The sequence below is a fragment of the Pangasianodon hypophthalmus genome, chromosome 23 (assembly GCF_027358585.1).
Source record: "Pangasianodon hypophthalmus isolate fPanHyp1 chromosome 23, fPanHyp1.pri, whole genome shotgun sequence".
Classification (NCBI taxonomy): Eukaryota; Metazoa; Chordata; class Actinopteri; order Siluriformes; family Pangasiidae; genus Pangasianodon; species Pangasianodon hypophthalmus.
This window is the reverse complement of record NC_069732.1, coordinates 8,042,253-8,064,290: the sequence shown is the minus strand read 5'-3', so window position 1 is coordinate 8,064,290 and position 22,038 is coordinate 8,042,253. Positions and strand designations below refer to the sequence as shown.

Here is a 22,038-nt window from a genome sequence, read left to right as displayed (position 1 = left end):
GCTCTCTTAAATGTAAGGGGAAAATCCTCCAATGCACAAGGTGGAGCTATGAAGAGTAACCATTGTTTTAAATCTATCTATCTATCTATCTATCTATCTATCACACACTATAGTATGCTCTCTTTAATGAGAGGGGAATCCTCCAATGCACAAGGTGGCGCTGTGAAGAGTTACCATTGTTTTAAATCTATCTATCTATCTATCTATCTATTACACTATAGTATGCTAGCTTTAATGTGAGAGAGGGGGAATCCTCCAATGCACAAGGTGGCGCTATGAAGAGTAACCATTGTTTTAAATCTATCTATCTATCACACTATAGTATGCTCGCTTTAATGTGAGAGAGGGGGAATCCTCCAGTGCACAAGGTGGCGTTGTGAAGAGTTAGGCTTGATTTAAATCTATCTATCTATCTATCTATCTATCACACACTATAGTATGCTCGCTATAATGTAAGTTCACTAGGTGGCGCTATCCTCCAGTGCACTAGGTGGCGCTATGTAGAGTTAGCCTTGTTTTAAACGAGCTTTGCTGCATTAGGGGAAAAGAGGAAGATGCTATGAACGAGAGATTCTTTTAGCAACAATATTTCATATGACGTTTTTATGTATTATTTTATTTTTTTAAATAAAACCTCTGCTAATCTCTGAATTGTTTCTTCGTAGAGCGGAAATCCGGTGAGTTTGTGATGTTGTTGAGTTGTAGCTTGCTGTTGTTGAGCTGTTGTTAGAGTGTGTAAAGGAGGTGGGAGCTGCTGCTGCTGCAGCCTTCACTTCATTTCAGCACTCAGTGCTCTCAGCTGTGCTGCTGTGCTGCTGTGCTTGGACACTGCGCAATGGTTAAACTTAAAGTAAGCTCTTCGCCTGGAAATGAAGAAGCTGCTTGTTGGATTCTCTCTCTCTCTCTCTCTCTCTCTCTCTCTCTTTTGTGTGTGTGTGTGTGTGTGTGTGTGTGTGTGTGTGTGTGGGCATGCTTTCATATCCTGGTGGCACCAGATGTCCCCCACAGGGATTCTGACATTGTGGTTTCCTTTTAGTTAATGAGAGTAAGATCAGGGTTAGATTGAGGTATAGGCATAGCATTAATTAGCTGCATTAATAATTATGCCATTGGTCCTCACAAACATCTCTGCTTAAAAACAAACAAACAAACAAACAAAAAAACAATAGAAACCCTCATAGAATTTGCAATGGTTTTAATGGGAATTGTATTGGTTTTAATGGAAACTGTAATACTCCCTGTGGGTAATTTGTTGCCTTCTATTGGTGGCATGTTATTTTTATTGGATACCATTAAGGACTGGTAATGGTTGTAATGGTTATAATGGGAATTTTATTGGTTTTAATGGAAACTGTAATACTCCCTGTGGGTCTCTACTGGTAATTTATTGCCTTCTATTGGTGGCATGTTATGTCTATTGGATACCATTAAGGACTTGTAACGGTAAAGGATTTAATAGTTAGCTGATGGTTTGTAATTGTATTTGTAGTGGAAAGTATTAGAATTTCTATGATGGTTTGTATTGTTTTTTTCAGCAGGGATAGTAAGACAAACGTGTGTGTGTGTGTGTATGTTTGTGTGTTTGTGTGTTTTCAGGTGAAGATGAGTGCCGAGGCGGCGGACAGGGAGGCAGTGAGTGGCAGTCGGCCCACCACTCCACCACAGACCACCTGGTTCGAGTTTCTGCTTGATCCGTCCTTACTTGAGCAGCACTTACAAAAAAACAACCCAGGTCCCTATACTTTCTTCATTTGTCCACTTTATTAGATGTGCCTATATATAGGTGCACTTAGGTATACAGTTACTCAGTGTATCCCATCTTTTGCTGTACAGCCATTAATCAGCCACCCTTTATCTCCTCCACCAGTGGAAAGAGAACACCATAGCGTCACTTCTGACCAGATATAAATTGGGCGATGCTTCATTCTCAGCACAGCAGTGACACTGACATGGTAGCATTTGTTGCAAGGGTACAAGTGGATCAGTTACAGCAGTGTTACTGGGGGTTTTAGGGCATTTTCATACCTATTAGTCCATCTATCAAGTGAAAAGGATACTTTTGGTTCACTTGCTACTTGGTTTCTCTAAGTGCAGACAACATGGAGCCAGCTCTAAATAAATTACTAGATAATTATTATGTGTATCGCATCCAGCATTTATTTTCTGTTTTTTTTTTTTCCATCGGCCCAAGTATCTAGAATATCTAATTTTTGGAGTGCTGCATCTCTGTCTTGTTTTTTTTTTTTTATTAATGTTTATTGAATTTGTTATGCTTTTTATTGCTCTGTCATATTCTAAGAAATGTGGTTGTTGGATTGCCACTGCAAACTTTTCATCCACTAGTAGGGTCACCTTATGTCTTTTTCTATACCGCACTCAGACCCTCTTCCAGTGCAGCTGGTTATCCTGTTCTTGGAGCAAGCTTCTAAGCCTTCTGTGAATGAGCAGAACCAGGTCCAACCCCCTGCAGACAACCGGCGCAACCGCACTCTCAAACTGCTTGCTCTCAAAGTGGCAGCACATCTTCGGTGGGACCTGGATGTGCTCGAGAAAGGGTGAGGAGTCCTAAGGATGTGGAGAGAATACTAATATGCTAACAGTTTTAACGTGGAGACGCATTACACATTAAATGGTACAGCATAAATACAGAAAATCCAACACAACCCAGTAAAAACACTAACAATATCTGTATTTATGAAACTATGGGATATTTCTTTGATGTTTCAAATTCAGCAGGACTAAAACACTTTGGCCACATAATAAGTACGTGAACAAACACGTTTCTAATCTGTGGAATGTTAGGCCTTTTTTTCCAATTTTTATTTTAGTCAGTAAGACAAAGCAAATGTAATGGTAATCAAGGTAGGAAAAAATTCACAAATTTCTCTATTTTTGAAGGATCTTTGACACCCCACATTAACTCCTGATGTGCCATTACACTGCATTATGCAAAACGTTGAAGCACTTGGTTTGAACATCTAAGATCGGTCAGGATGATCACTGAGATCATTTGCATGTTGCGGTATTTTGTAATGTGTTAGTATTGCAAATAGCAATATCATAATGATTATTAGTGTATAACATATCATGCAGCTGAGTGTGTCCATGGTAAGCAGATGAAGACTAACTAAATTGTATAAGTAGTTAGAATGAGCCATCAGATACAGAACATGTTGCATGTGTTAGTAAATTTACTTGATCCTCGATTATTATTGATTATTGCTGACAGAAATATGAATCTGAGACACTGAACTGTAAAAGAATCTGGTAGTATCTTCACTGCTTGCCTGAAAGCCTGAAAAGTCGTCACCACATGGTAATTCAGAACCTCCTTAGTTACGTCTGTCGCATTATATTGCTAGAACCGAAGGCTAAATATGATGTATATTAGGAGCTTTAGTTCGCTGTAGCTGAATTGAAGAGATCTGTGGTTTTAAAACAGACATGCTGGTGGACCCTGGGCTTCAAGTCCAAAGTGTGATATAAAGTGGTAATGTCATCTTGTCTTAATACAGAGTATGTTGTGTGTCTGTCTTCAGCTTGACCATTCCTGTGCTGAACATGTTACTGAATGAGCTGCTGTGTGTGAGTAAAGTCCCTCCTGGAGTCAAACACGTAGACTTGGATCTGTCTACGTTACCTCCCACTACTGCTATGGCAGTTCTAATATACAACCGCTGGTAAGTGTGTAGGAGTGTGCAGGAGTGTGTAAGGATTCAGGAATAATGCGATGCCTTGGATCGAACTCTGCATTATCAATTCATCCTAGTGCACCGCTTAAATATATCAACCACTGTACAATATTATTCACAGAGTATAAGAATGTGAAATTGTAATTTATAATATATAAATCCACATGCTGTTACTTTCATGAAAAGGGCCATGCGTACTATTGTGCTGAGCAGCTTTCCTGAGAAGCAGGCAAAACCTGGACCACATCAGCTGAACATGTACGTATGTTAAAGCTGGCTCAAATACTTAATCTACTTTGACGCTACACAATATGAGTTTTTTGCCAAAAAAGTTTTTAATCTTTAGGCTTTATTTGTGGCTGGGGAAAATCAATCTAGATTAGATGGTGTACTCGTAATCTGGACTTTTTGTCATATTTATTTTTATTCTGCCAGGTTGAATCTGGTCCAGCAAGAGAAGGAACTGACTGAGAACATACTGAGTGTGGTAAGACATAAACACTTCATAGATTCTCACAGCCACTTACACTCCTTTATTCAGCAGATTCTTTTATCCAACGTGCCAGCGTATTTTCCTGGACAGGGAATAAACTTTCTATTATATGTCGGAGTTCCTCCCAGCAGCCTTGTTTTGTTAATTATGAAAATATTTTTGACTCCTTTTGTGCATCAGGACCTGTAAATGTATCTACAAGTGATCTGTTATCCTTTAAAACTCTATCATATAGCATGTCTTAATCTTCTGCCATTAATATATCTCATTTTTGTTGCTCTGTTCGACAGCTGAAGGAGCAGGCCACAGACTCCATAACAGTGCTGGAGGGAGCTCTGAACATTAAGAAAGATTTTTACGTTCACACTGTGCGGACACTGGACCTGTTAGCAGCTGATGCCAGTACAGCCAACGGAGAGACGGAGTCTTCCACAGCCGGCCTTAGGATTAGTGCTGATGAGCTCCACTGTCAGGTAGAATATACACTCGAAGATTGATTAATGTTGCTAATCATTTCCCTGAGTGATGCTGGCAAGCTGGAAGGCCTGTCACTTTAATGCTAATCTGTGACTGAGAAGAGCCAGGCATTCATTTATGTTTTCATGGAAATGAAAATGTTTGGCTTAGATCTGATCTGATTTCTTGTCATTCATTTGAAAGTTGTTTGTTGTGTGATAATGATAGGATGATTGACTGTTTTGCAGGTGCATTATGACTTGGGAGCAATTTATTTCCAGCAAGGCTGTTCTGACCCTTCAGCCTATGTGAAGGCTCAAGAGCACTTCCGCAGAACGAGGGAACTGTTGACAAAGGTAGATGAAATTCATACACTGTGCTCTCTCTCTCTTTCTCTCTCTCTCTTTCTTTCTATTTTTAGTACTTTGGCTACAACTGTGGTTTCAAGGCTTCTGGGATATCAGCTTTGCACATCTCCTCTTCTGCCATATTCATTCTATTTTGACATGAAATCCAGTGGCTTCTTTTCATTCTTACACTTTTTTTTTAATTAGTATTTTTCTCCAAACTTATAAAAGATAAAAACAAATTCAGCAGATATCCACCATAATCCTTCTCAAATGTATGTGTGTGGGTTTGCAGCTGAGCTCAGATCCGCTACACTGTCATCTAGATGAGAAGCGGCTGGCTGGCTACTGGATGGCATGTAGAACGCTGACCGGCTCTTCGGACTCCAGCGACAGCCAGCTCACCCCCTACTGCCTCATCAACAACTTAATCAAGACTCACAACTACCAGGTCAGGAATAATTCTGTTTCAGTATGCAGTGCACTGTCACTCTGTACTGCTCAGGAGGTGGAGGATTTTAAGAGGAAGTCACGTTAATCATACCTTATACAGTATGCAAGATGGTGGCGAATCAGTGGTTAAGATTCATCATTGATAGGAAAATTGTGAGCCCAAATCACAGGTTTGGTAGGCACCTACTGATAGATCCTTGACTAAGGCCCTTAACCCTCAACTGCTCAGCTGTATGCTTGGATTATACTATCCTACCTCATGGGGAAAAAAAGGATTTGCCAAATGAATAATAAATATTTCATTTTCGAATAAATTATTCATTATTTATCACAATATTGGCTTTGACATACTAATATAGCAGAAGGCTGCACTATCCACTGTTATATTAGTATTTACAGAAACAAGCTCTCTAAGCCGAGTTTAACTGTGTACTTTGACTGTATTAACTTACCTGAGATATTTCAGATGGGAATTTCTGTCAATGCCTTAATCAGTCACCAGAGTCACATGATCCAGCATCATTTTAGTCAGCGCAACATAGGCCAATATTTATCAAGGTTCACCAATCAGGATGTGTAGATCTGTTACTGAGTTCAGTTATTTATTATCAGTGATCTGTGTTATTTGTTTTATAAGAGAGATATTTCTGTTTTATACATGTATTTGTTGCAGGCATTGATTGAAGCCTTCATCAAAGACAACGTTATGCACAGCTTGCCGAACAGTTTCAGACACTCGGTTCAGCTGGAGCTGCTGCACAAGGTTCAGCAAGGGTGAGACACACCAGTTATACAATGCGATCACATGTCATCAGCGGCTGATTTCCTTTAATAACTGATCTGGAATTGTGAAAAGTGTTGCGAATATAAATTTCAGCTCTGTAGTAATACCTTTTAATACCACAGCGCTACTGAATTCCCAATTCTGATTGGTCAGAAGGTTTTTATTTTTTATAACAGCAGCTCTGACAGTATTTCCACACATAGTGTGTTTATATATAAAATATAATATATAATTATAAAATATAATTTATATAGTAACAACTTATTGTCAGGGACTTGTATGTGGGACACTGTACGTAATAATAATAATAATAATAATAAAAATAACAGTTTCTTAAAAAATGTTATTTAACAAAGAAAAATTGCTATTGCTGTGGTGAAGCTTTCTGTAAAGAGATATTTATTTAATATTTCAGGAGGGAGTCTCTAGTGACAGTGCTGTAACACATATGCGCTTAAACACGTGAAGAAATATAATGATGTGTGTGTGTAAACAGGGATACGACTCTGGAGGAGGTGTGCTATAAGCTGTGTGTGTGTAATGCTGTAAGGGACGCTCTGGAAGGTCAGGTGCTCAGTGTCCGCTTCCACCAGCTGCTGCTCAAACCCAGCAAACGCACCATCAGCTTCCTGCTGGAGGTACAGGGGAGAAAACCGATTACTGACTGACCTGAGCAATCCTATTGTTTTATCTTTTTCATCGTTTAAGCATTCTCATGTTTTTGTAGGTATGTACAAGGTCATTAGATAAGGAGCATACCTCAGAGACGTCCAAAAGGAAAATGGCTCTCTTTCTTAAGTGAGTATTCTTATTGGGTGCTTATTGGGGTCTGTGTCATGCTCATATAGGTCGATTGGTGCAAGATTAAAATATCCAAACTGTTTTGTTGTTCTGAGTGTATGTGGTCTGAACAAGAATGTTTATACATAGGAATCTTTGTGAGAGGCTAGAGGATGTTCCTCTGGCCTACATGGTTTCATCCCATAAGCTCTTCATGGAGCTGCTTTCAGATGAGGAAAACAAAACTCTGCTGGATCAGATGAGGAGAAGATCAGCTACAGTCAACCTCAGCGCCAAGCCGCTGCCCTCTTTCTACGACATCCCAGGTATGCTAGAACCCTAGAGGTGCTGGAGCCTACAGTTGATCATACCGTTTGTTATGATGAGAAAAGTGAAATAGGTATAGATGGAACATTATGAATGTTTGCTTTTTTTTGTACCCAATCGTAGCCTCTGCTAGTGTGAATATCGGTCAGCTGGAGCAGCAGCTCATTCTCTCCCTGGATGCGCGTCAGATCAGACAGATCCTCATCGAGCTTCATGGCATGGCTGAACGCTCCTTCTGGAGAGTAAATAGCAAGGTCAGAAGTATGAAAGTTTACGGTTGTTCATGGGACATTTTCACCTTAAAATACATCAGACCATTCACTTAACAAACCCCAGAAGAGCAGAGATAGTAACAACATTTTTATTAAGACACAGTTATATATCTGCTTTTGTCTTGCATATATAACTTGTAAGGGTATTTAAGATATATCCAAATATACTGTTAAACTAAAATCCTGTGAGAGAGGAACTGATACAGGTGCAAAAACACAGAGTACAGAGTTTTTATTTATTTAGTGCTTTTTATTGAGTTCAGGTATAGTGCACTTTTAAGTGCTTATTGACAGTGAAAATGATCAGTTACTAAAGTCACTGATACATAATATTTTATGATCAGACTATATTTGTTATAGGAACACACTTTTGTTTAATTATTTACCTAGCCTATGCCAGACTTTGTAAGTAAATGCTAAATAAATGCTGCCCTGTTTCTACTGTTTGCTTTGCCTCTAGTGGGAAGTTCCTACAGACTACATAAACGTCATCCTCGCCATTAAGGATAACCTCACGAGGGACCTCTTGTACATTCTCATGGCAAAAGGTCTTCACTGTGTCAGTATAAAGGTCTGTACTTTGTCAGTTTGTCATTAGTTTACTTTTTTGTTCTAGACTTTATACAAAACTCTTGTATTTTAAATCTGAGTGTTTAGAGAAGCTGGCCGATCTCTAACATCAGTTTTTAAAAGCATTGTTTTCAGAAAATTTAATTGCGAGTTTGATTCCATTGTTACATGAAGAACACACTTGTTGCAGGACTTTGTTCATGCGCGACAGCTTTTCTCGGCTTGCCTGGAGCTGGTGACTGAATTCTCGCCAAAGCTGCGGCAGGTCATGTTGAACGAGATGTTGCTGCTGGAGGTGCGAGCACATGAGGCCGAGGGTGGGATGGAAAGACCCCCTCCAGACCTGGTGAGCAGGGTCCGAGGCTACCTCGAGATGAGGATCCACGGTAAGAGAAGCATTTTTCTCCTCACTTGGACCCTCACCTCTTATTCATTATTTATCTAACTTCATTGCATGATTTTGTAGGTTCATATTAGTTAGTCATATTATTTATCTGATAGTATGTGATGTGAATTTCATAATTTCTTTCAGATATTCCACTCAGGCAGGTCATTGGGGAGGAGTGCGTGGCCTTCATGTTAAACTGGAGAGAGAACGAATATCTCACATTACAGGTGCCTCAGTCGTTAGTGAACAACAACCCGTATATTAAGGTGAGGATATATCTGGGCTATGCATCTGCTTAGTTATTTGGAGGGAAATGAGTAGATTTTTGCTTTTAATATTTTATTTTAAGACCCTGGGCACTTAACACTACCTGGCAAAATGAAACAGTCAGATCTAATATGCAAGTATCTAATATGATTGCTCATTTTGTCAATGTCATGTTTTTAAGCATAGTATTTCTGGATTGGTCTTTGTATTTCTGGATTGGTTGTTTCTGTCTCATTTGATCATTTCCCTGTTGTGTGTAGCTGGGGCAGCTCCTGGCGTCCACCTGTAAGGAGCTCCCAGGTCCTAAAGAGAGTCGGCGCACGGCTAAAGAGCTGTGGGAGGTGGTGGTGCAGATCTGCAGTGTGTCCAGCCAGCACAAGCGGACCAGTGACGGCCGAGTCAGCCTCATCAAACAGAGAGATTCCTCACTCGGCATCCTGCCCAGGTGAGACTGTCGTAGCAAGTAATGAAGATCAAAGATCACTCAAAGAGCAGGGGTGTTGAGGCCGACAGACTTTATTCTTTCAAGAATCAAACTGAGCAGTTTTCTGCAGAGAAAAGCTACCCAACTCTTCAGAAGGGCATTCATATATACATTTATATGAAAAAAAAAACTTCCACATCCTATTTTTCACAAGACCCACCATTCCCATATATGATTGTTATGGTTTAAGGAAGCCTTACTCACTTAAATTTACAGCTTGTTCCTGCTCTCCCCTCTTAGCAGGACACCACTGCCTATGTAAGGTCATATAGATCACTTTCAGGCCTCCGTGTCACATTGTGCGCTATACCAGTTCCATACATCTCAAACACTGAGGATTAAATATTATCAAATATGAGTACACATTTTGTGGTGAACATAACATTATGGTTACAGTATTTCTATATGACACACAGTCAGCATGACCTGGTTAGGTATGTGCTCTGCTAAAATGAAGACGAATTAAACCTGAGACTGTGCATGTATTATTAATAAATTAGATGTTTGGCTGATAAAACTTTCTTTTTTCGGTAAGCCTGTGCCCACTGTAGCCTCAGATCTGTAGACCATCTACCTTAAGGTTCTGTGTGTTGTGCATTCTGAGATGCTTTTCAGCTCACCCCAGTTGTAAAGAGTTGTAAAGGGATCACATTTGTCCCCATTCTGGTGTTTGATGTGAACATTACTGAAGCTCATGATCTGTATCTGTATGATTTTATGCAATGCACTGCTGTCACATGATTGCCTGATTGGATAAGTGCATTAAGGTGCAGGTTTATTGGTGTTCCTAATAAAGTTAGGAACTATATATTATGAAGTACTCAGAACAGTGGCTTTCCTGGAAAGATCTGAAGAATAGTACTGAAGTACTTTAGTACATAGAATGAAAGACATGTTGGTGAAAATGTCCTGTTTAGAAATAATCCTGAATCTTTCTGTTTTGCTCTCTCTGTCTCTTGCTTGTTCTCAGGAGTAAATTCATCACATTTGTCAAAAAACTGCGGGTGAGTTGGTGAAGCTTTTGCGTGTATATATGTTGTTAAAGTATCTTAACACTCTCAAAATAGTTTTATTTTAAAGATATAACACCATGAATTATCATGATTTTCCCCAGGAGCCTTTGGTGCTGACCACACTCATCTCTTTATTTGTGAGACTGCATAGTATCGTAAGGGTATGTATAAGCAAATCGCCTGCATTTTCTTATTTCTTCATCTTCAGATCTAATATACATGACTAGTTTACCTAAATTTAAGCACTAAGCCTATTGCATTCGACTCCCTTTTTTTTTTCCTTTTCAGGATGACATTGTGAATGAGGTGACGGCAGAACATCTGTCCATATGGCCTTCCTCCCTGGCAAAGTAAGAGTCACACTCCTGCTGGCTTGTTCTATATGTCTGAAAAGAGATATGCATAATGAAGATTTGTGGAAGAGCAATAGATGCAGTTAAGACAGTGTATTCTAGTTATAGCTAATATAAGTTATAGCTAAGAAAAAGATGAATGAAAGTGCAGCCTTGGCTATTCCTTTATTTTTGTTGAACGCTTGATGATGATGATAATGTGATGCTCATCTCCCAGTATACAGTCTGTTGATGTGGAGGCTGTAGCAGTAACAGTGAAGGAGCTCGTAAACTACGCTCTCACCCTCAACCCCAACAACCAGTCCTGGCTCATCACCCAAGCCGACATATACTTTGGCAAGTGTCGCTGTATAAAACTTAGTTGGGGATCTCAGACTATTTATTTATTTACTTATTTATTTACTTATTCATCTATCTATTTCCCCCCAATCTATTACTGTGGTTTTCAAACTGTCTGTTGTTTTTTTTTACATTTAAGATAACTGCTAAAAATATTGAAAATTCTACTGTCTTCATTTATATAACAGAATCGAAATGTTTTACAATATTTTTTGGTGCAACAATCTGAAGCTCTGAAGACTTTAGTTTGTCTTATTTATGGTCCTAGCTGTTAATGGCACTGAAAGTAGTACTCTAGTATTTTTAATTTAATAGCTGTCCACTGTGCAAGTACCAGAAGAAGCTGTTTTATCTAGGCATTTATAATGAAAGTTTAATAAATGTTTAAAATGTATGAATATACTGTAACAAGTCCAACTATTCCACTCTATCAAATAAACGATATTTTAAACGATATACTATACAATGCATTCAAACGTGAAATTAAAATACTTAATACAGAAAACAGCATTGGAATTGTGGAGCTCACATCAGTCATACATCAGCTTAATCAAAAGTAATTTTTTCACTTACCCACAATTCAATGCAGAAACAAATTTTCCCAGATTTATCTACTCTGAACAGCTGATTTAAAACAATGCGGTTTTTTTTGGTTCTAGAGTGAATGGAAAGGCGAAATGAATGAGGAAGTATTTGTTTACATACTTACCTGTGATATGGACTAGGCTCAATTTAAAATAAATAAATAAATAAATACTGGACTATTTCCATGCAAAAGACCTCTATTCACTGGAAAAGATGGCAGTTTATATATTTCTATAACACTAATCTTTTTTTGTTCTCTCTGAGCAGTGACGAACCAGTACTCTGCTGCCGTGCACTACTACCTACAGGCAGGTACTGTGTGCTCAGATTTCTTCACCAAACCTGTCCCTCCTGACGTCTACACTGACCAGGTACAACCAGACAAGACCTGTTACTTACTGCTTACTTACTACAGTTTATCGTTACACAACGAATCCAAGTCGTTTAGCCTGGTTTTAAGCAGGGGCCTTTGATGTGAAGCACTTCTTCAGATTATGTCATGTATAAAACACAACGTGGTGTGCTTTTATAGGAAAATAATCAATGTTGAGGGGTGCGATTGTGCCCTATGTAATGCGGAGTTACCTTTACCACCTGAAGTTGATTATTTTCCTGTAACAGCATGTCTCGAAATGTTTTATTCCTCTTAAACCACAGCAAATTGCGGCTTACTCCCCTCCCCCATTTTTCTCGCAAATTTGGTAGTTCTCCCCAGTCATACAACAGCTACCAACCGGCTAAGAGCTGCTTCCTCTGAGACACATGAAGCCTGCCACGCATGCTGTATCACAGGGCAGCATAACACACTCGGAGGAAAGCGCTGTCCACCCTCTTCAGCATACATGAGCTCACAGACACCCGCGATTGGCAAACGTTGCTGTGATTGATAGGGGAGAGAGATTAGTATCCCTCCCACACAGACAGCACGACCAACTGTGCATCCTTGGCTCCTGGTCGCTGGTGGTTGTGGCATTGCTGGGATTCGAACTCGTGTTTTTTTTTTTTTTTTTTATTAAATCAGTTTATAGTTACATTTAATGGTGTGGAACATCCACGAAACAAGTTCTTGTTCCTGTTATCACTTACGTTATAGCTGCTATAATCAGTCGTTCCCTCAGTAGCCTTTCTTTTTACGCTCTCAAAATCAATCACACTGAGAAACTGCAAAATCCTCTGTCCTAAAGGTCCTGCAGCAGAAAGCTTAAACGAACAGCTTTACATCAAAGTGCTGAAACTCACTTCTTTCATAAACATTAAATAATTAACATGTGAAAAAAAAAAAACTGTTTATTGTTGGGCTTGAATTATGTTGACCACCCACCGGACAACTACTATAGAAACGATATGGTATTACAATGAGCACATTAATGCCAACCTGGGATTTACCTTGCAGCCGACTTTACTTTCAGAGCTGCTGTTATTGTTGTTAATCATTCATTTTTACAAATTACACCTTTTTACACTCTAATGTTTTGACAGGTTCTGAAGAGAATGATCAAGTGCTGCTCTTTGTTAAACTGCCATACTCAGGTAAGGTACCACACTCAGTGGTACTCAGTTAAAGATTTTTAAAAACAGGACACATGGATGTAACAGCACAGTTGCTTCTGTAGGTCGCTGTTCTCTGCCAGTTTCTGAGGGAAGTCGACTACATGACTGCATTTAAAGCTCTCCAGGAGCAGAACAGGTATAAAGGCAAAGATTAGTTTTGCATTATTATACTATTCATACGGTATACACTCCATGTATATGGATAATATAATTACTTTTTTTTCTCTCTTTTAATTAAGCCATGATTCCATGGATTCGTTTTACGATTACATCTGGGACGTGACCATTCTGGAGTATTTGACCTGTATCCTTTCAGTTTGTGTCTCTGTGTTTAACTGTTTTGTGAGGACCAAATGTCTGGAGGTTTAAGCTTATTTATTTTTAAATAAAACTGAAATGTATTAAAGTGAAATGTATTAATTAATTACCTACAGTAATACAGAAGTCAGTGTCCTCACAAAAACAGTAAAACCATTGTTTCACTATTAATTACTTTAGTCTTAACTCTCCAACATTGCAGATATTCATCACAAACGTGGTGAGATTGAAAAAAGACAAGTTGCTGTGAGTATCTTATAATGTAATTTCACCAATGCGCACTGCAAAATGGGGCTATTTATTAAATCTGACTATTTTAAATTATTTATTATACAGTAGACTTGATGTTAAACTAATTTTGTAGCAATTATTTCATTTCCCTCCCTTTTTTTGCATGAAATACTTCAATTATTGTAAATTATAAAGCAAAAATGTCATACATATTATGAAAATATCAAGCTGCTATAAGCACAAGTTAAAAAGACTCGACTGATATTAAGCTCTGATTTGAACAGATCAAGGCTATTGGCCAGACGGAGCTCAACGCCAGTAACCCAGAGGAAGTTTTGCAGCTCGCTGCTCAGAAGAGAAAGAAGAAATTCCTTCAGGCCATGGCAAAACTTTACTTTTAAAATAAATTCACAGCAAAACAAATGTACATTTTTAAAAAACCAAAAAACAAAAAAAACAAAACAAAAATAAATACATTCAGTAACTCCAGTATTTTCTTCTGTAGATTTCTTTTACAAATATACACCATTGCTCTATAATCAAAATATATCCATATTCACACTTACTTTTTTTTTTTTTTTTTAAGTAACTTTATAAAGCTAAACAACAGCACAGAGGAACGCCCTGACTAGCACTACATTAAGAACACTGTGTTAATGGATGCTGTTTAACTGATCTCAAACCTTCAGTTGCTAATTTGGACTTTGGGGTCACAATCATAAATAATTTAACAGCTTTAGCAATGCTGAAATAGGTTAATTCTGTACAAGTTCATCGAATACTGCACATATTTTACAAAATAATTTCTTTAAAAAAAAAAATCAGGTTCACAGGTGTTCAGATGGCAAAATTAAAAATTATACATAATATTTTAAGACATTGGTAACTTGGTCCTTTTATAGTACCATTACAGTTCATTTTAGTAGTTACATAGCATGGAATATTGCACATTATATGTGGATATAAATGGCTGTAATGGACAAGATTTAGAATCGTTAAATCTTCCAGGGTCACATTGTTTTCAAATATTTTGAAAGTTAAGCTTCTTAAGTAATCAAACATTTATTTACAAACTGTACTCTTAACAGTGATACAAATAAAATCCCTGAGGATGTGCTTTGCTTATATCTTAGTGAATACATCTATAGTGAATTTTTCTTTTCCTGTTTTGGGGTGAAATGGAATGCAGTTCATGGAAGGTTTTTTTTTTTTTTTTTTTTTTGTCAACCTTCCTATTCACATACCTTATACAATATATTAATCCCAACCACTGTAATGAAGACTGTTTCAGCCTGGTACAGTAGCTTTTAGCTTTAGGGAAGAGAGAAGCACTGGTCGCTCAGTGTGTGCTGGATTTCTCGGTGCTGCTCGGTGGTGTAGGGGGAAAGATGCCATTTGTGGGAATAGTGCGTTTTTGCTGCGCTTCATGCTGTAAAACAACAAAACACAAGGTTAATTGGTCCAATAAATTTTGCACTCGTGTCATATAAGCTGGACGATGTGCCAATAATAATAATAATAATAATAATAATAATAATATCGATCATGATAAATTTTCACAATACACTTTCCTGAGATATTGTACATATGATATTTAATAATTTTTTTTAAATTATTTTAATAATTACAAACTGATTAGAAGCAGCTGATTTCATACTAACTTTGTACTTAAGCTTTAAAATTATAAAATGTTAAATTTTATTCTCCTTATCTGTTACATATTTAATTTTTTTTTTTTTTAAAAATATAAAAATAAAATTCTTTTTGTAGAAATAAAGTATGACAGTTTTTCCCCCCATTTCTAAAAGCAACACTACTGAAACCTATATGTAGGGCAAAACCTATATATTGTAATACATATGTATTATAGAAATATCTTTGAGAATCGTTATGATATTTTTGTCATATTGCCAAGCCCTAGTGTCAAATACCATGTTCTTTGTTTGACAAGGACTTGAGTCTTAAATGATACTTTTATTCCTTATTAAACAAAATCACCAGTTTCACATTTCTTACAGAACAAACAGAATGAAAAAGCTTCTGTTACACCGGTGCTGTAACTCACCAGCATGGAGAGGTAGTTGATGTGGGTCTGAATGTTGTGTCGGTCCTCAGAAGAGACTTTAGCAAAATTTTTAAGCTTTGCGCTCTCGTAACCCATCATGGTCTCTACAAAAGGAGCCATCCAGTTCACACAGCTCTCTACTGCCTCCCAGGTCAAACCTGCCACAGGAAGCAAAGGAGGTAAATAAAGTTGGTATAAAGCCTCACTTTATAACCATGTAATCACACTTTTCTATAAATAAACTTCAGTACTAGTTAATGTGAGCATGTTGCCATGTGACGCAAACATGAAACACAGGAAAGGAAGTCCGAATGCAGGAGATATTTTACTACAGAAACCGTAATGAGAAAGTACGACTTGAGTGATATTTTTAGAAAGCGTTTGCATCAGTTTCTGTCTTTTTTAACGGACTATGGTTTCAAAAAGTTGTGGGGGACACAGGAAAAACCCTGGACTCTGATATACTTTGAGTACCACCTGAGCTACAATTTAGCAGACTCTAGAAATTCCACTAATAAATTATATATATATATATATATATATAAAAAAAACAAAAAAGTACCTGAAAATGTACTGGAAATTCTGAAGTTTTTCTTACTCACCTGATACTTTTTGGACAACTTCAAAAGATATAAAGTGGCAAAAGGCAGCTGCAGCCAGCACTCCATATTTAAATTCCAGTGAGTTGATATCTAGGATGCACAAATCTAAAAGCTGAGAGAAAAGCAAAATGTCTGAGAACTCAATAAAGGGGTATAGATGTGTATGGTCTGTGTGTGGCAGCCCGGGAAAACCCTTCACATAGTGGGAGATTTCCAACAGTGGCACAGGAGCATCACAGACATGTGACACATGTTATCTGATTACAAAGTGAATTGATTAAACTTGTGACAGTGACTGTGTGGCTAAACTAAACATGATCTTTGAAGGGGATCTACACAAGGTCATTTAGATGAAACGTATTTGCAAGAATTTAGCTACAGCGACGTCCGAAGGGTTTTCCCAGACCGCCACACGTATACACATGTATAGGAAAGAAATAAATAACACACAGCCTTCAAAATGATCCGAGTTTATACCTGTGTAATCTGTATGTACGTCTCTTGAGAAAACTGCGGCACCAGCAGATTAGTGAAATCATACACTGAGGCCATCTGTATGTAAAGCTTCATCCATGAAACAACAGTTTCAGGACACAGGTCCCAGTTTAATGCCTGTTCAACACATGAACATGTAATGCATAAATTCGACAGGACATTATCTTCCACATAAATATTGTTATTCCTCAATGGAAGAACATGTTAATACTGTTTCTGCACTGTGTGCTTTATGTGTAAATGTAAGACGTCTATAGCAGCATTGATTTCATTTCAGAGTACATAATGCAGGTATGTGTAGACTGATGAACATACATACTTTTAACATAATAAGCTCCATTTGTAGGATCTCCTCTTCAAGACATGCACCGTCTGTGACGTAGGCCAACTCGGTGAGTTTGGGTGGATAAATTTCCTGAATGAAAACGCATCAGACCTTATTCTTCTCCTTGAAACAGTGAAAAACCAAGAGCTTTTAAAGTTACTTATCCACCAGCTTGGCATTTACCTCTATTTTGGAGGCGATGAAGAGAGCCGTGATGCCGATGAGCTGCAGCCGCTCCTTTTCCATGTCGTCTTGAGTGAGCATGAATCTGTCAAAGAAGTCCTGTGCCAGGTAGAACGTCTGTCTGTGAAGCAGATAAGCCTCACATACCTAAAGGGAGGCAAAATTGTATCCCATTATATGTGGATTTTTTGGGTTTGCAAAGCACAATGCAAAACAGTAATGCCATTTCCATAAAGCCAGTCAAGTTAATTTTTATTGAACATTTACAAAAACAACCACACAAACGAGGAGAAAGTGGACAGTGTCAGTATTGGGGTAACATCCTATCAACTATGTGTTTTAATTTTATGGTAACTGGGTCCAAACCTACTGTGGTTTGCAACCCTTGTCTCAAAGTAGCCCTGCATTTTAATGGTTATCTGCTCTAACAAACCTCGAACAGACTCAGAGAGTGCTTGTAAATAAGAAGAATGACTTTCCATTAGCAGAGAAAACAACTAAATACACAGAGTGATGGACCAGGACTGGGAAACACTTCGATAGTGTAGATTCCCTTAAAGCGTGTTCATTGCATTAATCCACTAAAGTCATAGCCTATCATTCAGTAATTCACTCTAAAGTATATTAAGCTTCTTTCACACTCAACACTCTTACAAAGTGCTATCAACGCTGGAAAATACAAACTTTTCAGAAAAGCACCGAGTTAACTTCTTTGCTTAATCACACAGGTAAGTGAAAACCCAACAGCAACATGGAGGACAGAGTGCTGGTAAATACTGAGAAATCAGTCTAAATCAGTAAAACTAGATAGATAAGATGGCTAATTAGCTGGTACAGCGTTATGTTTACAGTGTGTGGGTCGCATTTCAGACTTTTTTCTCCCGTATTGTCACAAAAAGGCGCTCTGGGTGGCATACTAGCAAAAGTGCCTAGTGCAAAATCAGCTTAATTCAGCCAACAGAGTTAAACTAAAGAGGAAAGGTAGACAGTTATGAGAGTGAGGAACACAAGTCTGGACCTGCCAATCCTGCCAATAGATACTGAAGGATTATCAGTGTTTTAATAAAATTGGGATATTTGTAGCATGTTTACCTCCATGAGCCAGTCGAGTAGAACCGCTCTCATCTTGGGCTGGAGTCTTGGATGCCTCTCCAAACAGGTGTTACTGTGCTTATACTTGATCTCCTTACTCAACATCTTAACCCACACGTCCTCTGAACTCCCCCAGCTATGAGAGCAAAAGCAAGAAAAGAAATATTAAACACACACACACAAAGTACAACATTAAAGATGTGATGTGTTTTTATTGACCAGATCTTTAAACCACAACTGGTTTAATTCTTCATCCTGATTTTCTAGCCCACAAAGGACTCACATTAGGAGCAATAAACAAAGACGAGGTTGATGAGGTTGAGATTAATGATGGAAAAATACTCTACAGCATAATGTAGTAGTATTTGTGTAACAAATGCTCAAAGAGCAACACCAATAAATCTATGTTCCTGTTGTGACTTTGTGAACGAACTGCAATTAAGAAGCAAGCAGTACGAACAACGAGTGTTTAGATAAAAAAAAAACAAAACTATAAGTTAATAAGCACATTTACATGCACTTATATAATCTAATATTGGGGAAACTTTGGGTCTCCATGAGCTGGTCAATAATCAGATCTCTTTATATACTACACTACTTTTATTGAATAAATGCTAAAGTAGCTTCTTCAGCATACATAATTTAGGTTTTTGAGCTGTAATGTTTTGTATTACTTTTTGGCTGGTTGGAAGTACGAGTCATTCTCGAGTGTACTCTTGCAAATCCACCTAATGTCCATTCTTCAAACTGCTTTATTCATAGACAACGATGAAGACGATTTGTTTGCACACATGTGGCTGCATTTGTTTCAGATAGATCTGTTTCATCACTTTGTCACATAACAACACATCACTTAAGTCCAAAGTGAACAAACAGCTTTCTTCAGGAGGCACAATAGTCTTGTCTGGACTGAGACATGGTTTGGTTAAACAGATAAAGTCTCAAATCATGCTCATTTTTTTTCCCCTCAATAATTTCACAGATGTTGCTCTGAAACAATTTATTGACAGGCCACATTCGGTGACCCAACCAAGATGTAGTGTTAGAACTGACCTGAGTCTGGGCAGAGGAGATGGTCTAGAACATGGGACAAGCCTGGCTGATCAAATGCATCCTCAAGCCCATCCATAGGGGGTTTCAATTATGACTTCAGCTTTGCACGTTCCCTCTTGAGCCCATAGGTTCTAAAATGATAAAGATATCCATTAGAATAATGATCAAAATGTAGAAAATATGAAGATGAGAAAAAGAAAAAAAAAAAAAAGAACAGACTGTTTGCAACACTAATCAACACTGAACATGGTTGTGGTGTTTATGCCAAACTGGGATAATTTTGGACAGGGTTGTTGGTGGAAAAAGCTAGTCAGTTTTGTGTGTGTGTTTTTTTTAAAATAACTAATAAAATAGGCTGCAGCCTTATTTTAAAGCGAATAACAGAATGAAATTCTGCATGCATAGGCAATGGAAAACAAAGTATAAGTGTAAGTGCAGACAGTATATATAATGTACAGAAACATTTTATAGTGAGAAATATAGAGATATTACAGTGATTCGGGTCAGAATGTGTTTAGCGTAGGTAGAAGATAGCTACATCGTCATGTTAAGGAAAGCATGCTAGCCTGTAATGAGAATCGAAGACTGTACATAGTTTTAAATAAAAAAAGATGGGACATGAAGAGGGTTATTCCACAGGGTTGGGGGAGCCTGGAGCCTATCCCACGGGACTCGGGGCATGAAGTGGGCGTAGGTAGAAGATAGCTACATCGTCATGTTAAGGAAGGCACGCTAGCCTGACATGGACGGGGTGCCAACCCATCACAGGACACAATCTCACACACACACAACGGACAATTTAGAGATGCCAATCAGCCTACAGGGCATGTCTTTGGCCTGGGGGAGGAAACCCTTGAAGTACAAGGAGAACATGCAAACACTACGCACACAGGGTGGAGGCGCGGATCAAACCCCCCAAACCCTGGAGGTGCGATGCAGAAAGTGCCTTTTTTTTTTTTTTTAAAGTAAAGCAGTCACTTTTGTTTTATTTCTTGACGACTTGAACTATTTGAACTAGTCACAGTTTTGTCCTACACCACCACCATTTGCAGGGCTAGTTTTGGGCTTTTTTTTTTTTTTTATTAAATTTTTTAAACTGTTGCTGGGACATGGCAACCTTGTCACTGATCCTAAGATTTTTCAGCATGTTTTCACAGCAAAAACATACCTGAGGTTCACTATTTAGCTTTTTGGTCAGGGCTTTCTTCCTGCTGCACTGCTGTAAACATGAAGACACTGGTTAAGACCAACAATCAGTGATTCAAGTCACTAGAAGTCAGGCAAGAACTGAGCAGTGTACAAACCTCCTTCTTGAGTTTTGCTGTCTTGTCTGTATGGATGACTGCATTTTCAGTTTTAGCTTGAAGGCGTCCACTGAAAGCAGAAGGGTGGAGAGAAACACATAGCTTATCAACCGTTCACAAACAGTATTAAACTTTTTCCAAGCTTTTTCTTACCTTCTTCTGGTCATGATGCTGTATATTGGGTTGTAATGCTGTATATTCCGGGTTTTCTGAAAGAGTCAAACATACATTAATGCTATCAAATGCTATCAGACTATGCAAGTGCATTAGCTGTGTGTGAAATTCAGTTAGCCGCTGGGAACAATAGCAAGCACACCGCGCCATTTCAGCTTAATATTCACAATTCAGAGGCAGCTGGACTGCTATAAGCTTCAGTAGTGTTTAGTTGTGCAATATGTCAGCATCTTGGTCATGTTCTGTGGCCAGGTTGGAGTGAGAAAGAGAAACAGTTTACTAGTTTAGCTGCAGTTCCGACAGTCGGTACGCGCCAAAATGAAGCCGGGTGGCGCACATAAAGCGGCGGACTTTAGCAACCACAGGAACCAGTTTATCCCCAGTAAAAACACATCCGCACCACAGATATGCTCCATTTAGCAGTAGCACCAATAGCACATCCAAAGTCTGGCTCGAAAAATACATTCAAATATGCATGCAACACTCTGATCTTATCCAAGTATTTATTCCCCATTATTCATATCCTGTCCTATCATCCCTCCAAATCTTCAGCAGGGGTTAACTGCAATAATACTTCCACCATTAACCCTCAACTCAACCTCTCCAGTCCCAGCTAACGTTCTTCTTATTTTTTAAGAAGGCATGCACGCTTTTATTTTTGCATTTTGTGCTTTAAAAACACTGAGAGTGGTTATAAGTTGTAGCAGGTTAGCTTAGTAGCTACATTAGCCAGCTGAAGGAGCAGATCAGGCGTCTTATTAATACAAATTACTGACACAAATCGCTTTACAATGTCGGCTAACACACATTTACAGCTCTATGACAGAAATAGGATAATATTAAGCATTAGCTCGATGGAGAATAATACAGATGGTGCAGAAGTAGACTTCCTGATCCTACCTTTTGGCGCAGTTTGAAGTGGAGTGAAGGTCTCGCGCCGGCGCCAACACTTTATATACGGGGAGTCAGTGCGTCCCCATTGCGCATGTGTTGTCCCGCGTTTATATTTACATTTTAGCAGGCCTACACACACATCTGAGCG

General features: G+C 38.4%; 2 protein-coding genes across 3 annotated transcripts; one reads left to right on the top strand and one right to left on the bottom strand.

The window, feature by feature from the left end:
- Positions 1-510: 510 nt before the first annotated feature.
- ints8 (integrator complex subunit 8) lies at positions 511-14,128 on the top strand. Of its 2 annotated transcripts, none has more exons than XM_026930042.3 (28): positions 511-677; positions 1,597-1,732; positions 2,381-2,555; positions 3,540-3,680; positions 3,879-3,950; positions 4,128-4,179; positions 4,476-4,658; positions 4,890-4,997; positions 5,284-5,439; positions 6,115-6,215; positions 6,722-6,863; positions 6,953-7,023; positions 7,156-7,331; positions 7,456-7,586; positions 8,065-8,175; positions 8,365-8,560; positions 8,707-8,828; positions 9,090-9,274; positions 10,284-10,317; positions 10,428-10,487; positions 10,615-10,676; positions 10,897-11,015; positions 11,871-11,974; positions 13,083-13,133; positions 13,217-13,290; positions 13,394-13,458; positions 13,675-13,718; positions 13,988-14,128. In XM_026930042.3, exons 2-28 carry the CDS (start codon positions 1,603-1,605, stop codon positions 14,102-14,104), a joined length of 2,982 nt encoding a protein of 993 aa, XP_026785843.2. In that variant the 5' UTR covers positions 511-677; positions 1,597-1,602; the 3' UTR covers positions 14,105-14,128. The 2 variants fall into 2 exon arrangements, with proteins under 2 accessions (XP_026785843.2, XP_026785842.2); XM_026930041.3 differs by lacking the exon at positions 511-677 and adding an exon at positions 736-850.
- On the bottom strand, positions 14,076-21,890 carry LOC113536206 (G1/S-specific cyclin-E2). The gene is given in 14 exon segments (XM_034298673.2): positions 14,076-15,132; positions 15,769-15,926; positions 16,371-16,482; positions 16,848-16,982; positions 17,185-17,280; positions 17,374-17,520; positions 18,466-18,601; positions 19,519-19,555; positions 19,558-19,597; positions 19,599-19,649; positions 20,687-20,737; positions 20,823-20,892; positions 20,976-21,031; positions 21,139-21,890. Coding segments are annotated over 13 exon segments (1,137 nt in total). The 5' UTR covers positions 20,990-21,031; positions 21,139-21,890; the 3' UTR covers positions 14,076-15,042.
- Between the last annotated feature and the right edge of the window lie 148 nt (positions 21,891-22,038).